This window comes from Salminus brasiliensis, chromosome 15 (genome assembly GCF_030463535.1).
Source record: "Salminus brasiliensis chromosome 15, fSalBra1.hap2, whole genome shotgun sequence".
Classification (NCBI taxonomy): Eukaryota; Metazoa; Chordata; class Actinopteri; order Characiformes; family Bryconidae; genus Salminus; species Salminus brasiliensis.
The window spans coordinates 9,588,491-9,606,936 of NC_132892.1; the positions used below are offsets into that span (position 1 = coordinate 9,588,491).

At 41.7% G+C, this 18,446-nt stretch overlaps 1 protein-coding gene across 1 annotated transcript; it reads right to left on the reverse strand.

The window, feature by feature from the left end:
* Positions 1-780: 780 nt before the first annotated feature.
* Positions 781-13,672, reverse strand: lamp1a (lysosomal associated membrane protein 1a). Its single transcript, XM_072657407.1, has 9 exons — positions 13,399-13,672; positions 9,756-9,871; positions 8,696-8,903; positions 8,090-8,257; positions 6,806-7,002; positions 4,834-4,956; positions 4,652-4,718; positions 4,300-4,467; positions 781-3,267 (listed from the first exon to the last, which is right to left on the reverse strand). The coding sequence occupies exons 1-9, from the start codon at positions 13,442-13,444 to the stop codon at positions 3,128-3,130; spliced, it is 1,233 nt and encodes a 410-aa protein (XP_072513508.1). The 5' UTR covers positions 13,445-13,672; the 3' UTR covers positions 781-3,127.
* Positions 13,673-18,446: the final 4,774 nt, after the last annotated feature.

Here is an 18,446-nt window from a genome sequence, read left to right on the forward strand (position 1 = left end):
TTGTATCAGTGTTATGTTGACACACACCAGTCAACTGCTGGACTGATTTGATTGAACCTTTTTAAGGTACGCTGCAAGTTTCATATGGCTTCAGAACTGCAAATCCATTTTGCAGGCCTTTCCGAACTGGTGTAGCGCTTAAGATGCCTGAATCCCTGAATAATTCATAGATGTGATAAAAATCGGATATGGACAAGCTTTAAAAATTCATACTTAAAAAAAAAAAAAAAAACCTCTTTGGAGTTTAGAGGTCCATCTACTTTCATTTCTTTAATGGAAATCTGCGATGTTATCAGAAGAATTGGCGTGTCAGCAGCTCATCACTGCATATCCAGGGTGCTCGACAGTCCTGGCCCTGGGCATCTACCACCTTGAGCCGTTTTTATGTATGAATGCACATCTAGCGTACAGCTGGCAAGGGCCAGCACCTGTATAGCACATGCAGGAGGTTCAGAAAACTACCTGCTCTAGTCACACACTTTGGACTTAGCTAAAGTCTGAGTAATGTCCAGTACAACTCATTCAGGCATTTGCGTTCACCCATACAGCTCCTCTGGCTCTAATAGGCAATATGCTCCTGAGCGCCTTTGATCATCTCTACAGGGTAATAGATGCCCAGCAGCAGGATTGGGCATCACTGCTGGCCTGTATCATATTTCTGAAAGGAAAATTGCTCCCACATCAGCATTTTTAATGATCTCTATAACAGATATCGCTTGAGAAAGCTTGGTCTGATGGTAGGTGCAGCTTCAGTGTGTAATTATGAAACAGGTGGGGAAGTACGTATTCACCTCATTTATTGACCTCACCAAGATGCATTAAAAAACACTACAAAAATAAAAGCTCAAATCACTGCAATTTCTGAAAACTCCAAAGCAGATCAGATTAGATGTAACTATGTTTCAAACAATTCTTCACTGCCATTTCAAACCTTGATGAATCTGCTGTACATTTAAACAAAAGAAAATCAAACCATAACAGCAGTACAAGCACGTAGAAGGATTTTTTTTTAGGGTTTTTGTTTTTTTGACGCCACACTTCAGTACTATTCAGTATTTCACTGAGAAAGAAGGTATAATTGTGTTCTGTTGCAAACTATTAAACCCCTGAACAAAACATCAGAGAACACAATGTACAGAGAGTCTGTACCACCCGACCATATTACATCAGCCTTGACCGTGTCTCCAGTGGTCTTCGCCACAAGTGTGTGTTTTTCCCGATATAAAAAAAAAAACGTGAGCAGCTGTTCAACTGCAGCCACAACCTCGATCGGACTTTCTGGCATATAGTTTCCATCTCGTCAACATCAACAGACTTAAATCATCTACGTAGTGCTGAATTCACATCCTGGCTAAGGATGCTTGTCTTAAAGCGCCATGGTGGAAGCTTCAGTGGGTGTGGATGTAATACGATGGGTGTGAACGGACACTCGGACGTTTCCCTTTTCGCTGGAATCTCCAGAAGAGTCAAAATGGCCGTCGTTAAACATCAAAAGGCAAAGAGGAAAAAACAGAAGCAGAAGAAATATTTGGATGTTTTAAACCCAGCAACCTTTTCCCTACAACAAACATATTTACTTTGTCCCCTGCCTACTCTGCTCTGTCATAGGCCTGAACACACTGAGGAGCGCTGGAAACGGAGTGTAAACACTTTGGTCTGCCATGTGTTGGGAGAGGAGTTGACGTCGGCTGAGATGTTGGTGTTTTAGTATGAGATTAACAGGCTTGTAATTACGGAAAACCCAGTTTACTTCCCGTCTGGCCGCCCTGAGCTTTGAATTGACTATGTCGTCACAATCACCAACACCTTTACGTATATCAACCTATTCAACCTACAACACTTTAGCCCCACCCATCCAGACTGAAGCTGGATGTCGTGTCTCAGCCCAGCCTGCTTTTAGCCTTCTTTTTCAATCTGATCTGGCGGCCAATCAGATCAGAGCTCATTTCTATAAAGGAGATTTTTTTTTATATATATATATATATATATATATATATTTGCATCTTCTCTGTGTATCCAGGCCCTTGACATCAACCTGAGAAAGTCTTTTCATGAAGTGAGAGAGAGAGCACAAGCGAGAGAGAGAATATGATCCAAGCCCTGATGCGGCAGGTTCCTTAATGAGGAAAAATGGTAGGAAAGTACATCAATTATTTAACCTGGGCTTGTAAGCCCTAGTCATTTGATGCCAAGCTCCCTCTAGCCTGGGATTTTCTTTCAAAGATACACTCAGGCACGCATACAGGCTGCTCGCTTCACATAAAACCCTGTTCTTCATTTATCCTTACAGTTGGGGGGTCAAATTAAAGCAATAGTTCAGGGGGATTTTCCAGATGAACAAAATCTGATTTTTCTCCTGAATATAGTCCAACAGCCCATTCAGGGTCCACTAGAGCTACGAGGCTTACCTAGCTAACAAGTAATGTGCGCTTATAGGCCACCTGGCCCCCTGTTAGCATTGTGGAAACAGCTTTACGCACAGGTCTGTTTACTGACACAATTGTGCCGGTTTTATTAGAGGCTAGAATTGAATCCAAGCCCAGTTTAGGGGGAGGTTCAGAGCTGGGACGTTTGACTGGATTGAAAAAGCTTTTCAGAAAGCCATCCTCTTTAAAGAAGAAGTCAGTCACGGTATAACTTAAAAGGTAGAACGCTTATTTACACAAATATCAATTCCTTTAAAAAATAGCCTCTTTTAAAATGAACAGACATCAATATAAAGCTGAACAACCAGCCACAACCGGTAAGCAAGACGAAACAAAAAGAGGGAGCAAAGAAGAGGAGATTCAGGTCTCAACTCCTGGGAGCCAGTCTGAGATACAGAAGGTTTGTGTTGACGGGACTAGAAAGAACTGTTAGTAGTAATTAGATGATGTTGCTTACTTCCCTCAAGTAATCCGACAGCATTAGGGGGTGCAAACAGGAAAAAGAGGAAGAACAAAGTACACACACTCTCACTCACTCGCTCACACACTCACTCACTCACTCACTCACACACACACAAACAAACAAACACACAGGCCAGTCTATTGTCAGCAGAGTCCCAGTCAGTACAATAGTAGCAGTGGTTTCCTCCCATGGGAAATGAAGATTTTGACTGGTGGCTGTGGTGGTTTTGGTGGGGAGTTCAGATGGTCTGGTAGCCTGCGTGACTCCTCTTTCTTCCAATCAGGTACGCTATAAGAACGATGAGGACCAATCCAGCTAGGGCAGCACCCACGATGATGGGGATCAGCATGTTGTCCCGGTCCATCTGACATTCCTCAGCTATAAGAGGAGATTGAAGCAGAGAACAAGAAAGACCATGAGAACTACAAACACAGCCAGAGCTGCCTGATTACTGACTAGAGGCATTAGTATAAGGATACTAGATTACAGTGCTCTGGTACTTTGCCGATTACTACCTTATTACCATGGGCCATTATTACCTTAGGATATTTTATTAGAAACAACTACCATACACAGTAGATGCTTTTGTAGGTTTTACAATTACTGACAGTAACCTGTAATATGTTGCAATCAAAGGACAACCACCACCTAACATTTTATGGATGGTGGACTTCGGCACAGAGGTCACAATAACATGATAGTGGCATGAGTGGCGTTGGAATTATATAATACATTAGGAAAACGTATTCCTCAGGTCACTATAGACCATGACCTCTTTTACTTTTCTCATGTGCGAGACAAGATCAAAGTTAATTACAATATTATACAATATATATAATATTAATTAATTTATTTATTTCACATTTATTTGCTAATTTGTTCAATTTAAATATCAGTGTATTTAAGGGATTTACAATGCAATGAACTCAGACTTGTAAGGCAGTGTTTCTCAACCCCGGTGCTGGAGGCCACCCTGCACAGTTTAGTGGTTTCTCTCCTTTAACACACCCACTGCAAATCTGAACAGGCTTGTTAATTCACTGATTAGTTGAATTAGGTGTGTTGTGAGAATGGAAAGCAATACTTATGCAGGGCAGGGTGTCTCAAGGACCAGGGATGAGAGACTGTTGTAAGGAACTAGTGGGATTTCTATGATTCAGTTTTAATGTTCTTGAATCTTTGTTCCTGTAAAATCTTGTTTCCTTAGATCTTTTTTTCCACTTTTTGACAAAATGTAGCATCTAGCAGTTGTTCTTTATGTTGTGTCAATGTTCTAATGAACGGACCAATAGAAATGCTCCTCTTTACATTAACTTCCATTGAAAGTTTTTTGCATGACAGCGACTGTATAATAGCTTTGATTCTCATTCCTGGGATTGAAACTATATTATGCAGAAATGTCCACTGTACCTGATCCAAACTGGTTGCCGCTGACCCCAAAAGGCTGGACCTGCAGACTGAAGGTGTTAAGAGAAAAGGCGTTCACCACAGGAAGAATCTGCTCAGACCTGCACATGTAGGAGCGGCCCAGTGAGCCCTGCAGGTAGTTGAGCGAGCTGTTGGCCATCGTGACTGGAGCTGAAGACAACAAATCACACACATACACACCTATTGCTTACTGTTTCTCACTTGGTAGAAATTATTCCAATTCTTTATTAAACATCTGTACAATCAGGGTCAGTTGAGTTTGCCATCATAAAAACATGGACAGGGGCAAGAAAATGGAGCTGCTGGGTGTAAATGCTGAGGTACTCTTCCCTACCAGTCATATCAGGCCAGGAAGCAGACATATTCAGAGCGCTCAGGTGATATTTACTGGTGGTGGAGTTCTGTGGATATAAAGTATACATAAACAGATATACATTAGCAGGTCATAAGAGAGTCACATGGAGGAGAAAGCAAATGCAAGCAAACTGAGTATGTGTAGGTGGGGTTGGCCCTCACCAGCGAGAACGTGAAGCTAATGTTGGTGAGGTCATCAGTCAGCATCAGAACAGCAGTTGTGGGCTCACATGACCCTGAGAAGGCCATCCTACTGGGCTGCAGGTTCACTATTCCCTGAACAGTCTGAAAGGAAGGTTATGAAGAGACAAAGTTCAGAAAGATGTACAGCAAAAAAAATTAAAATGTAATTTAAAATTTAATTAATTCCAATGTATTACTTCATAATATGTGACAATATGCTGTTCAGACTATAAGCTGACAATTTACTCCAGAGAAATTTATTAGGAATTTATTATTCATGTACACCTACACATTCAAGCAATTATTTAAATCAACCTATCGTGTGGCAGCGTGCAGTGCATAAAATCAACCAATAGGGTCAGATAATGTTCCCATCAACCTTTAGAATGGGGAACAACTGTGATCTCAGTAATTTTAAGCATGGCATTATGGTTGGTGTCAGACACGCTGATTAGTGTATGTCTTGAACTGCTGATCTCCTGGGTTATCCACCACAAGAGTTTCTAGAATCTAGAATTGTTCCTTACGTTGTGTCAAAATTACATGATGTATGGGCCAAATAAAAATGCTCCAAAGAAGGTTTTTCAAGAAGAAAGTTTTCTCTGCCATTTTAGAAATGGAAGGTTTTTATGGTTTCCATGCTGGGATTTCCATCCTGGGGTTTCCAACCATACTACACAATCAGCCCTAACATCTCCCCCGAGGGCAACAGAGATGTTCACTGTACCTGATTCAACAGACAGTAAGACTAAAGTAACTCAGATAATCACTGTATGCAGTTGTGGTGCGCAGATAAGCATCTCAGCACAGCACATCCAACCTTGAGGCAAGCCTGTTTCATTATAGATAAATCAGTCGTTGTTAATTAGATTTACTGCAGTGCCAGATCAGAAGACCAGCAAAAGGTAAAGGTAAAGGTGCACGTATTTGTGTCCTCCACATTTGTGTCCTCCACATTTAACCCATCTGGTAGTGAACACACACTCACACACACACACACACACACACACACACACGTGTTAGGGGCAGTGAGTACACACACACCCAGAGCGATATCCCGGCACTCTAACCGCTGAGCCACCACGCCACGCAATTAGTTCTAGATATACTCAAAGCAGCAGATCTGGCACCAGCAATTATGCCACAATCAAAGTCACAGATCTTACTTCTTATCCCCTATTCTGATGGTTGATGTTAACATGACAGGATACTGCTGGCCCATTTTAGGGAAGCACTAATCCGGCTTTTTCAGTTCCGATACCGATACGTAAACTTTGCATATCGGTAGATACCCAATACCAGTCCGTTACCATTGCTGAATTAATAAACTGTATACCTCACCATGTGGGAGAGACTTAAGGCATCAGGATTGACTTACATTACTTTATATAATGTAACAAATTCACACATAGATATAAATGTACTATATTGCCATTTGTCATTTATTTATTTGCACATTTAGTGCAGTCTCACACCAACAAATTAAAGTGAAAGGATCGGTTTCATGGATCGGCCTAATTATCCGATTCCCGATCCAGCTGATTTTGTTATTATCGGGACCAATATCTGATCCTAATATCGGATCGGTGCATCCCTAGTCCATGTAAGCATGATTTTATGCATTGCACTGCTGCCACACGATAGGGTGGTTAAATAACTACATGAGAAGGTGAGAATGAGTGTTCCTAATAAAATGCTTGGGGAGAGTATATGATGGTAAATTGCAGTGTCATTTGGGGCAGATGTGTCCCAGATGTGCAGCTGAAACGGATTATATACCTGACATACACGCGAGACATTTACTGTGTTCAAATCGTCGCTCAATTCGATTTCGTTTCAAGGTTTCCTGAATCAGATTCAGAGCAGTTTGTTCATCATTCTGGACACAGCTCTGCTGGCTAAACCAGGAATGCACTTGAATAAATCATGGAGCATATGTGGAGGTATTTACCTTGTTCTTTGATTTGGAGAAGTATGTGACGTTCAGCTGCAGTCCCATTCTGGCCAGGAGACACACGGTACCGTTGATGTTGGTGACGTTATAGCTGCCGCGCTCTGGGTTGGAGGCAGGAGTAGGGGCTGGCGTGGTTGTGGGTGATTGTGTGGGTGCCACGGTGGTGGCAGGAAGATCAGCAGTACACACACTCTCTGAAGAACACACAAAACATAACACACTGAATATGAAGTAACTTTATGGAGTACATGATTGTATATTTAGCCTCACATCAATGTCAACGTACTAAAAACGTATAGTCAGGTTGTATTTATTGTCTTTCCAGCTTTGCAAAGAAAACACCCATTTGTTTAGTGGAGAGTCAATTCAAAAAATGGGAGAACAGTGCATCACCACTCCAGTCTGCTGGTCTTTTTATGGCCTTTTTAGCAGCACCATTAGCAGTTCTTTAAGATAGTTTTCTTTGACTTTCAGACCTTGACTTGACCTGTTAACTGCCGTTTCTTAATTCTATTACAAACGGAGGAAATGGCTATCTGTAGTCTTCTCCTGCTTTGTGGTCCTCTTTTATTATAATTATTTTCATGTTCAGAGCGCTAGGCAGCTGCTTAGTGGAGCCCATGGCCGCTAATTGTTGTAACACTGGTTTGAGGTCTCAGAGTACTAATAAAGCTTTGAAATTTGCACCTCCTGGCCTTTCCTAATGGTGACTGAACAAACCATAGTCATATTAATGCAAGTCTGAGACCTTTGGTATAAGTTATCTGAGAGCTCAAAACTTGTGAGATGTTCCTTTCCTTGTTTCCACTTATGTACATATACATAGAATGTACATAACAGTTCAAAATGTTAAAAACAATGCCATATCTTTGATTTTATTAGCCATTCACTGTAACGTACATTTTGATCAGGGGTGCCCAAACTTTTGCAAGCCACTGCAGATTCACTGGCTGCTTACAGACAATCACTGGCTGCAGCATACATGTACATTATAACACAGCCAAAAGGAAGTCAGAAAGTTCTGCCTACGCACGGCACTGAGCAATTCTGCAAAGTTCAAAGGTCTGCTATATGCCTGGCTTTTTTCCCATAGCGAAATGGAACAAAACAGTAAATCTCGGTTGCAGATCTTGGTTTGCTTTTGTTTTGCATCACACATCGGCAGCAACCTGCATAACAAAATAATATAACTCACAGTCTCTCACAGTGTGTGTGTGTGTGTGTGTGTGTGTGTGTGTGTGTGTGAGTGTGAGTGTGTGTGTGACAACAACTAGACTTTACCATTGGTGCTGAGGTTGGCACTGGGCATGTAGGCTTCCATCCGGACATCAGAGAAGGTGATGGTTACCTTGGAGTCAGCCAGATGGATGGAGGTGAAGCTCAGACATCTGTATGTGGTGTTGAGCTGTGCTGAGATCCCGGAGGTGTTCGTAATCGAGGTAACGACCCCTGAACAGGTAAGAGATGTCTTAGTCAATAATATTAGTAATAACATGAAATGAGTCTAATGCTGTTAACAAACATGCTGATATTTATGTCTACATATTTTTATTTCTATCTTAATGAAACTGAGGCATGGGTACATGAATAATGCTGGTAGCGCTGAGTCGGTTTACCAGGTTTGTACAAATTCTGAATTATTTAATCAAGATTTTTATATATATATATATATATATATATATATATATATATATATATATATATATATATATATATATATAAGCTAATGTTTTCAGTGATTATTTGAGTAAAAAAAATAATACAGACACAGTTTGCACAGGGTCTGCACTATTACACTTTTGGTTTGGTCAGCTGTTGTTGTAATCCCATTTGAATAGAGAGTAATGAAGAAAAATTAGATGCTAGAGCAGAAAGGAGTGTTCTTACCCTTGAAGGAGGACTCGGGAAAGGTGGTGTTGTCACTCAGATTGTATCTCATGCTCAGATTGGCCACTTGGTACAGACGACTATCTTTGGAAAAGACCAGGCCTAGAGAATGACCATCCCCGAACGACGCAAGTAGCTCTGGAGTGTCCCCGCAAGAACTACCGCTGCCCACTACTGCTGAGGCCGGGAGAGGCACAACCACTGTTTTCTGTGGGCAAAATACATATTTACATGCAATAAAAAGTTATGATATATTGACAGCTATATACATTTGCAATAAGGACACGGTTGACCACATGGCTGTTTGGATTTACTTTGCTCAATGCTGTAAAACAAATTACTCTGCAGATACATGTACAATTGCTTACATGTGTATTCAAATCAGGACTCAACAACTTGGATTATAATAGGAAACTATCAGACAGTCAACAGCTTTCTAATAAAATGTATTAGTTAATTAATTTATTAGTAAATTAATAGTAAGTTAATTAATTAAATTCTGTTTTTTGGAGTTTACATATACAGAAAATAGAGATTTTCAGCCTACAGCATTTTAGCGCCACCCATTCACACTGACATGAGTAAAGGAGTGTTTTGGCCTGGACAGCTATGTGAACTGAGGCACAGAGGTCTTTTACATGCATCAGTCTTCAAGTAACAAACAGCACAATAACAAAAACAGCCTTCAAATGTTATTAAGAATTAACTAAAGAGAAGTCAGAGGTCAGAATAAGTCATTAATCGAACCTCTGGAGACCTTCTTGACAATAGCCAGCAGAAATATTCAGAAATATCTAAAAGTTATATTTTATATATTCATAAATAGTTATGTATGTGATATTAATATTGCATCAAATACTTATGTATAGCAATGCATTCTGTAGTTAGCTCAACAACGATCCACAAAGTGTCAACCTGCTTAATAATAATAGCTAGACTGTTGATGTAGTTCACAGTTGTCCTGTTTTTATGAATCACTGAATAACATTTTTTCCTAACATCTGCCATCCAAGCATAAAATCAGTGTCTATTAGAGTGTTTGTTGTTTTGAAGACCATACCGTTCCATTGGTTATCGGATATGTAATGGTGAAGTTGGCAGTGAGCTCTGCTTTGATACAGGTCGAGTTCCCATCTTTCACCTCGAATGATACAGCATGTGCCACGGCCAACCAACCTGCAACAGAGAGCGGAAGAATATTTTCCTTTATCCCTGAAAAACCCAGAAAGAAGGATTTGTGACATATGCTGTAAAAAACGAATCCATCTTCTTATAATCTTGAGTGCCAAACCATACATCCCTTGATTGGAAAACCAGCCCTTAACGACACTGCATTCCTGAGAAACAGGCTGAGGACTACAGACCGACCAGCAGAGGGCGCTACAAGTACTGATTTAAAACTGACAGAGCAGAACTGCATCTCCTCCCTCCGAATAGAGCTTTCTGGCGGTGAAAGCCAAAGCCAAACACCATGTCAGGCTTGGGATAATTTATCCCAGCCATAGAAAACATAACCCACTACTGTGGCCAAAACAAAACATCTGTCCTGTTTACGTGAGGCGGTTGTTGTGCAGGTCACAGGGGGTTTAAAGGAATCCTTCTGCGTTTTTCAACCTCATCTTTACATCCGTACCACCCAAAGCACTCTTACAGCAGAAGCTAATGAGCAGCTGCTTCAGCACATATTCCTTCAGCATACTGTATTTCCAATACAAAAGTTCCTAATCCCAGTCTTGGGGACCCCACACTACTCTTCTGAACTTTTTCCTAGCCCACCTGATTCTAAGCCAGCTCTAGGCCATGTGCTGGGTCAGGTGTGTTAGAGCAGACAAACTGGGGTCAGAACCGGGGCTCCCCAAGGCCGACTTTGGGAAACACTAGCAGCTTCACTGTATCACAGTACCCACTACAGGGTATAAGGGGTCTACAGAATAGATGCCTCACTCCCCTAAACATTAATAAAGTCTTTCTAAAACCTTTACCTAATTCTAAAGAGATGCCACGTCTTATTTTGCTCTTCCTTTGGCTCCTGAAGCCACATAAACCGTTGACAGCCGGCCACTATTGTGCAGTACTGGAATGCTAATGACAAAAGACTCAGGAAATTAATACGGACCCATCTGTCAGTGCTTATTTACAGTCAGTCACACACTCACACATACCCCCCCCACCACCACCATCCCACCATCATCCCACCCCGCCTGTGCTGGCTCACATTAAACAGCAGTGCAACTAAAAAAAGAAACAAAAAAGAACAACCTTTGCTTTGCAACACAGCCACCCCTGCCAAAAGCTATAGGCCACAAAGCCTGACCAGAGGGCCTTAATGCAAAACAACACAAACACAGGGTGGAAAATGTAGAATCAGCTAGAGGTTTTTTTTTAAATTCTATTTAACTGAGGAAGTCAGCATCTAAGTTCCTATGTAATTTCCAAATTTCAACATAGCTGAGAATTAACCACCCTGTGTGCACTTAAAGGGGAATTCCACCAGTGCTGGTGATAGGTTGGAACTGATGTTGCACTGATACTGATACAGCACCGGTATCTGCACCAATACTGGTACTTACTCATAGTATCAGTATCGCAAAAGAGGGCACCAATACCATGGAGCTTACGGACATCCTTTTTGATGTAGAACATCTGTTTGCATATTTTGTTCTAAAACCAAATCTTATAACAACCAGTCATAAGCAGGTATTACCATTAAACAGACATTTAATGCAACTTACACATTTACGTTTTGTTACATGTGCTGTTTTTTTTGGTTCTAAAACCAATAGTTGAGTTTCTGCAGCTCATTTAAAGGATCACACTGAGGTTTAGTAGTTTAGTTCACATAGAGAGATGTGAACCTGAATGTGAAACTGCTGATTTAGCACTTTTTGTTTACACATCAGTTAAAAGCGGTTTGGTCGAGCTTAGCAAGATTAGCAAGATGATTCCCTTGCCGTATTTTTATTTTTTCATAGCTCTGACTATAACTTTTCCTCAACCAGTAAATGCTGTTCTGACAAGCTTATTATATCTTATTTGGGATCAGATATAAAAAGTAAACACTATAAAAAGTGGACCACTATAAACATCAGGATTAATGGACGTCTAATTAGTATTTAAGTCAGCGCTGGTATCGGTCGATACCTGAAATTCTGGCATCGATATCGGAATGGAAAAAGTGGTATCGGATGTGTCCCTAATTGGAAGCATAGGCTGTGATGTCTACTTCGCATTAATATAGCCATGATATTTGCTATTCAAAAATGATCTCTAAATATACGCATACTAAATATACTCTAAATATACACGTCTTCTATGTAATGTGGATGAAACATTTGTGGTAAATGCAAATAAATACATTTTCATTGGGTACCATTTTGCCTTACTATTCCTACATGTATTGTAAAATGTAAAAGAAATGCCAAAACATTAACACATCATTAAACAGTGATTTGTAAGCAGTGTATTGCGCAATAACTCCACCATTCACCTCCACTGTAAAGCCCCCCCCCCCCTTAAACGTGCAGCAATACAAGTACGTCAATCCATCCCAAAGCTGAACACCAGCTTTTATGAAAACCAATGTGGCTTCTAAAAACACTGGTCTTGTAGTGTGAGGAGAAAATGCTCTTTAAGTCACGGAGAGAAGCCCGTTTACAGAGCTGCCAGTGTTTCTCACACAGAGAGGCCGCTGTTAGCACACAAAGCGCTGCTGCTGCTGCTGCTGCTGCTGTCACGTGACGCGCGCGAGCGACCCGCAAGCACAATGGTGTGAGAGAGTGAGAGAGTGAGTGTGTGTGTGTGTGTGTGTGTGTGTGTGTGTGTGTGTGTGTTAGAGAAATGAAAGCGGTTTACAAGCGATATTAAGTATTATCTGACAACGCCGCGACGCCTCGGAAATGCTACAGATCGCACCAGGCCTCCCGGTACTCATAACTGCAAGCGAGTCGTGAATGAATCATTCGATTGATTCGGCTCTTTTCAATGAGTCTAGCAAACCGATTCACGGAGTCGAACTAAGTGAACTGCAGCACTACTCTTAAGTTTGCGTCCATTAAAGGAGTCGAATAACATATCATACATCTCATCCACATTAATAATGCCATGCTTAATGCTTAAATGTACGTACATGTTCCCTCTCTCATTTGATTTTCTAGCTGAATCGCTCAGCTGAACTTTTCACGGTCAGATCTGACAGCCACGTGGATTCACCGGGACTACTTCGTGATGACATGGGTTATAGCTAGCTAAATTCTAACGCAAAACCAAGACATGCAGATGTAGACAACGTAGCTATGTTGATGCTGAAAACATCCTCGCATTACAGATGGAAGAAATGAAGAAAACGTGGAACTTGAACTTGGCAATCAGAAAGTATTCGTTGAATCGGATCGTTCGTAAGAATCGGTTCGTTACACTGAAACGAACTGAGCCACCACTAAGTCACTTATGGCGTAGTTTGGTTGATAAGAGAGCTGCGAGCACCTGGACGACTGTTTCACCTGTTTCTCCTGTGCAGGTGTAAAGCAGGAGAATGTGAAAGATGAGCAGTGACTCGTTTTATGATTTAGCTAGTAAATAAGGTACGAAATGAACAGGACGAATTTCACAACACAGAAAAGACTCGTTTGATCACACACCTACGAGCTGCAGAGCACCAAATGAACACACACTGTTCAGTGTTGACCACGGGCCGTTTTACTCACCCAGCAGAGCGATAGCGGCTAAAGCTGATCGCAGTTTGTAGCTCATGTTGTTTTTTTTCCACTGTAAATTATAAATGTCCAGTCACGGCGTAGACGCGACAGACGGGAGGCTCCTCTGTCTGCCTGAAATCTCCCCCTGAAATTCGGCTCGTTTGCCTTCAACTTTCGCTCCCCGGCCCTCTTTTAGAAATAAACCAAGCGCGGCTCTGCACCCTCGCACCCCTCAGTCTCTCAGCGGCACAAGGAATGTTCCAGTCATGTGAGGAGGGCTACGGAACCACCCAGCGCGGTCACGTGACCCCCCACCTCCTCCTCCTCCGTTCCGGGTGCGCAGCCCGTGTTTACGTCCCCCCTCCACACAACACCCGGGTTTTCTGTTTCTGAATAAAACGGGGTTTAAATCATATGAACCCGAAATTAAAACTGACTACTGTGTTGTTTTTGATTTTGTGCGATTAAAGCTCGAAACAGTAGCTGAATGTCCGCACAGCTACAGAAGGTCCCACTTCCAGGCAGCTGGCTGATGACGGAATACAAGTAGCGGTATGACGTAATCAGGAAAACAAAAAAAACAGTGCTGTACAGTATTCAGATTACAGGTATATTTTGAAAATAAGGTGATTACTAGCAAGGATTACATTACAGTAAGGGTGTCAATCATAAGGCCCACGCAAGGCTCAAATCCGGCCAGCGATGAAGAGATATTACACTGGGCCCCACAACTCTAATTCTCAGAATAGTCAATGAATACATTTCTAGGGCCCCCATCAGTCACAGGCCCTTATCTCAGTTGTATCTCAGTCAGTATCTCAGTTGCAGCTGGGGTTGGGCAACAGTGAGTAAACTCAGAGACAGAACCGACAGGATCGTCGAGGACTGCGCACTGACACTGGTCCTGAACAGCTGTATTGGGACATGTCATTATATTATCACCCTGTCAGAGGCTGTATGTAGAGCTGAGAGTCAGTGTTACTCAGTTAATGTCACTTTAGTGTCACTGTTCCACTAGCAGCACAATTTAGCCCAAATAAGGGTCGCGCTCTTACAGTACGTTTATATGATCAAGTGATTGTGCGTGCATTTGAGAGATGCTGCTGCTGCGGATGTGGTTCATTATTCCATTTTCTGTAAATTTACCAGTTTGGAGATGTTTTTTAAAATTTTTTTTATAAGAACCACTCTTGATTCCACAAAGAACCATTTTTTGTAAAGAAGCAGTGAATGTAAGGAACCTTTAAATTGGTAAAGAATCCTGACATTGACACAAGTGTTTTTTGTGACTGCATGTTATGTTTTACTTTGGAAATGTAATATATGGCTTTTAAAAGACTAATAATCCTTAAAAAAGACTAAGTAACATGGTTTCTAAGGTGTTACTAAGTGGTTGCTATGGCTTTGCCGTGGTATCCAAGGTGGTTTCTAGGTTGTAGCTATGTTAAGTATTGGTAAGTGAGTGTTATGGAGTTATTAAGGTGTTTCTAGGATGCTAGGATGGTTTATTGGGGGGGGGGGGGGGGGGGGGGGGGGGCTGAATTGCAAGTTGGAACAGTGTCAGTGACTCGAAAAGTGTGGGCTGAGTTAGCAAACATAAGTCTGACCCCCCAAAAAGGATTATATAGCCTATAAACACTCACCAAGTACTTCATTAGAAACACCTGTACATGTTATCCTTCATGTGGGTGGTGTAATGGTGTGGGGAATGCTTTCTTGACACACTTTGGGAAAAGGAGGCCCTACCTATTAGTTATTAGTAGATTGCTCCTAATAAAGTGCTCAGTGAGTGTATATACATACACATGTTCAATAGGTCATCTTGGCTAAAGCAACACAGGCTGCTTTTTGTTCCATTAAGGCCTCTGCATGGTGTTTTATTAAGTGGTAAAAACAGGTCACACGCTATAATTCTGCAGCCCACCTTCACGGCACTCTCCCGTGTTCCACTACAGTTGGACTACACCAGGACTGACATCGGATTAGCACGTACAGTAAACATCACAAGTTCTGCACGACGACCACACCACCCGGACACCTCTATCATGCCCCACACTAGTAGCAGTCAGCTGAGCACCAGTCTGGTGTCACATCCTTTAAATTCAGCTGATTTTTGGAAGCACATGCCAAAGCAGTCATGCAATCCTGAGGTCACCAGGTCATATTTGTAAAGTGTGACTGTCAGCAGGGGTCACGGAGCAGGGTAGATCAGCCGAGCTGGTACCATGCTGTAACAGTCCAGCTCATTCAGTGAACTAATAAAAATAGAGGTTTGTAGAGGTATGGAGTAAAAGCTTCTTAGTAGACCCAGCATCCGCATATCAGAAATGGAAGTGGGTGGAACCTGAAAATACTCATTCATACAGGCACAATTTAAATGTAATAAGCCATAATAATTGTTTTATGATGTATAATATTGTATATGTAAATCGCCTACCTAATCGAACTACTAAAAGTACACTGTATGTCCAAATGTCTGTGGTCCCTCTTTCTTACTGAATTAATAGAACTCAGCTACTTTTAGGTTGCACCCCTTGCTGACAGATGATCTAGTCCCTGTAGAGAAGTACTGCCAATAGAATAGGAACCCCCAGAGCTGATAAGCATGAACCTATGGGTACCATTCTGCCTAATGCCAGGTGTGGGCTAGAGGGGTATAAAGCCCCCCAGCATTAAGCAGTGGGGCAGTGAGACTGTGTTCTCTGGACAGTTGAGAGAAACAATCAATGAGCAAGTGTCCCAATACTTTTTTTCTCCATATAGTGTGTAAAAATGTTAGCAAACTGAAGCCAAAATAGGCCAAAAAGCACAGTTGCCCGTATGTTTATACATCCGAGGTCATGTTAGGACCACAGGCAGAAGCTGTAAGTAAGCGGTACATTCTGCATTTAGAAATACACCCAGAAATCAAGCACAAACAGCAATTTGGACTAAAAGCCAGTGGTATTTTCCCTCTTCTTTTTTAAAATTCTGATTTTAATGCACACACTGAGTGAAATGTGAGTTAATCTGAGTAACAGGAGTTACTACACAGGTGACAGCAAACACCCCTACTGATGACTTAACCTGGGCTTGAATCCAGTAACTTGTCTACTTCTGCTGGGTGTCATAACACCGACCTGCACAAACCCTTTGACGGCGGTTTGACTCCCTGCCCTCCTGCTCACTGTGCTCACTCTGGTCTCAGTACTACTTCAGCAGGTATGGGCTCAGGCTGTCCGCCGTGATAAGTGCGATAAGTGCAGCGCAATTGGGGTGCAAGTGTTAAAAGGCAGAAACGACGGGGCCACCCACTTCACAGTTCTGTGAGAGACCTCCAGCCCGCCTCCTTGCTCCCTCTTTCCCTCCCTCCCGCTCTCTGGCTGGCGATGGTCTGTTTCCTCAAGGAATTACTCGCTAATGCAGCGGAGGAAATTCAATTAGGCTGGGCAAAACAACAGCCTGCTCTACCACGGCCAAGAGGCACAGAGCCGGTCTGTCTTGGTTGAAGGGACGTTATGACAGGCCTGCAGCTTAGCGGAGGGGTGGGTGATACCAGATCAGATATCTGACCCCCTTTTTGTAGCTACATTGATGGAGTCCATTAAGGTATGTTTAGGATCATTAGCCTGCTTAAGAAGCCATCCTCATTTCATCTTCATTTGCCATGTTTATATATATATATATATATATATATATATATATATATATATATATATATATATATATATATATATATATATATATATATAAAATATTTCCAGTGCCACTGGCTGCAGCACAAAGCCCATGCATGGTCATGCCCTTCCTGTGCTTAACAGTTGGGCAGGTGTTCTTTTCATGACCTTTTTTCCCCAGCATACATTTGAGATGTTTAGGGGGGCTGTTTTATCATGTTTTAGCGATGGCAAAATATTCAACTCGAGTCCATTAAGGTATGTTTAGGATCATTGACCTGCTGAAGAAGCCATCCTCATTTCATTTTCAGCTTTTTTTTTTTTAAGTACCTGTTTGCTTCCAGAATCCACCCCTCTGAATTATTTCCAGTGCCACTGGCTGCAACACAAGGCAAAACATGGTCAAGCCCTTCCTGTGCTTAACAGTTGGTTAGGTCATGTTTTTTTTTTCCTCTCTTTTTTCACATTTGTTCATTGGGGCCAAAGAGGAACATATTTTAACTTTTAATCAGTCCACAGGAACCCTTTCCAAAATACTTTAGGCTGGGGTGCAGGTGTCGCTGCAGAGTGAAACCGCTCTGGAGTCAAACTAAAATGAAATTTGACAATTTACTGTCGCTTACTAAGGCAGCTGGCTGTTTCACGTTTGCTTAAGCTAATCTCATGGCACTGTGGCTTAATGCTTAGTGTGCTTTGCTTAACAGAGCTCAACACCAATGTTAAAAAGACGGCCACACTTCAGTGACAGATAAAGAATGAATGGTTATAAATAACATTATTAATGATAGATGTAATACTGATAATAACAAAGCCCACATAACAATGCAAATGTTTAAATTGTTACACAATTGTATCATTTTAATGAATAAAAAATATTTAAAGAAATGTTGCTAAATTTAAATAAAGAAAAATCTTAAGGTTTTGTCCCTGGCCATCTTAAGCCTAAATTTATCATACATTTCAACCACAAAATTCTTGATTTCCAGTTGTAATGTAATGACGTTTGTGTTTTTTGATGTTTGATTATGTCACCATGCACCAACATGCAGGATAAAAATATTACCCAATTTCACAGTTTACCTCCCTCTTCACTACTCCATCCATCACTGAGCAAAAACCCATAGCTCCCTTTCCTCTCTCTAATACTGTGCATCACTTAGAAATATGTCACGGTTTGGAAGGAGAACACACGCGATGTTGACATGCCGAGTTACGAGATGGTGACATGCCGGCATTCACTTTCACATTTCCCTGAAGGTCTGGGTGATGAAAGCATTGCTTACTGTATTCTACCAGTTAGGATCCAGATTCGAGCCTCAGCTGTGGTATGCGCCTGGAGTCCTAGACTGCAGGACCGGTCACATTCTGAATGGAGGGAAGGAATCAGCCACGATTGAACGT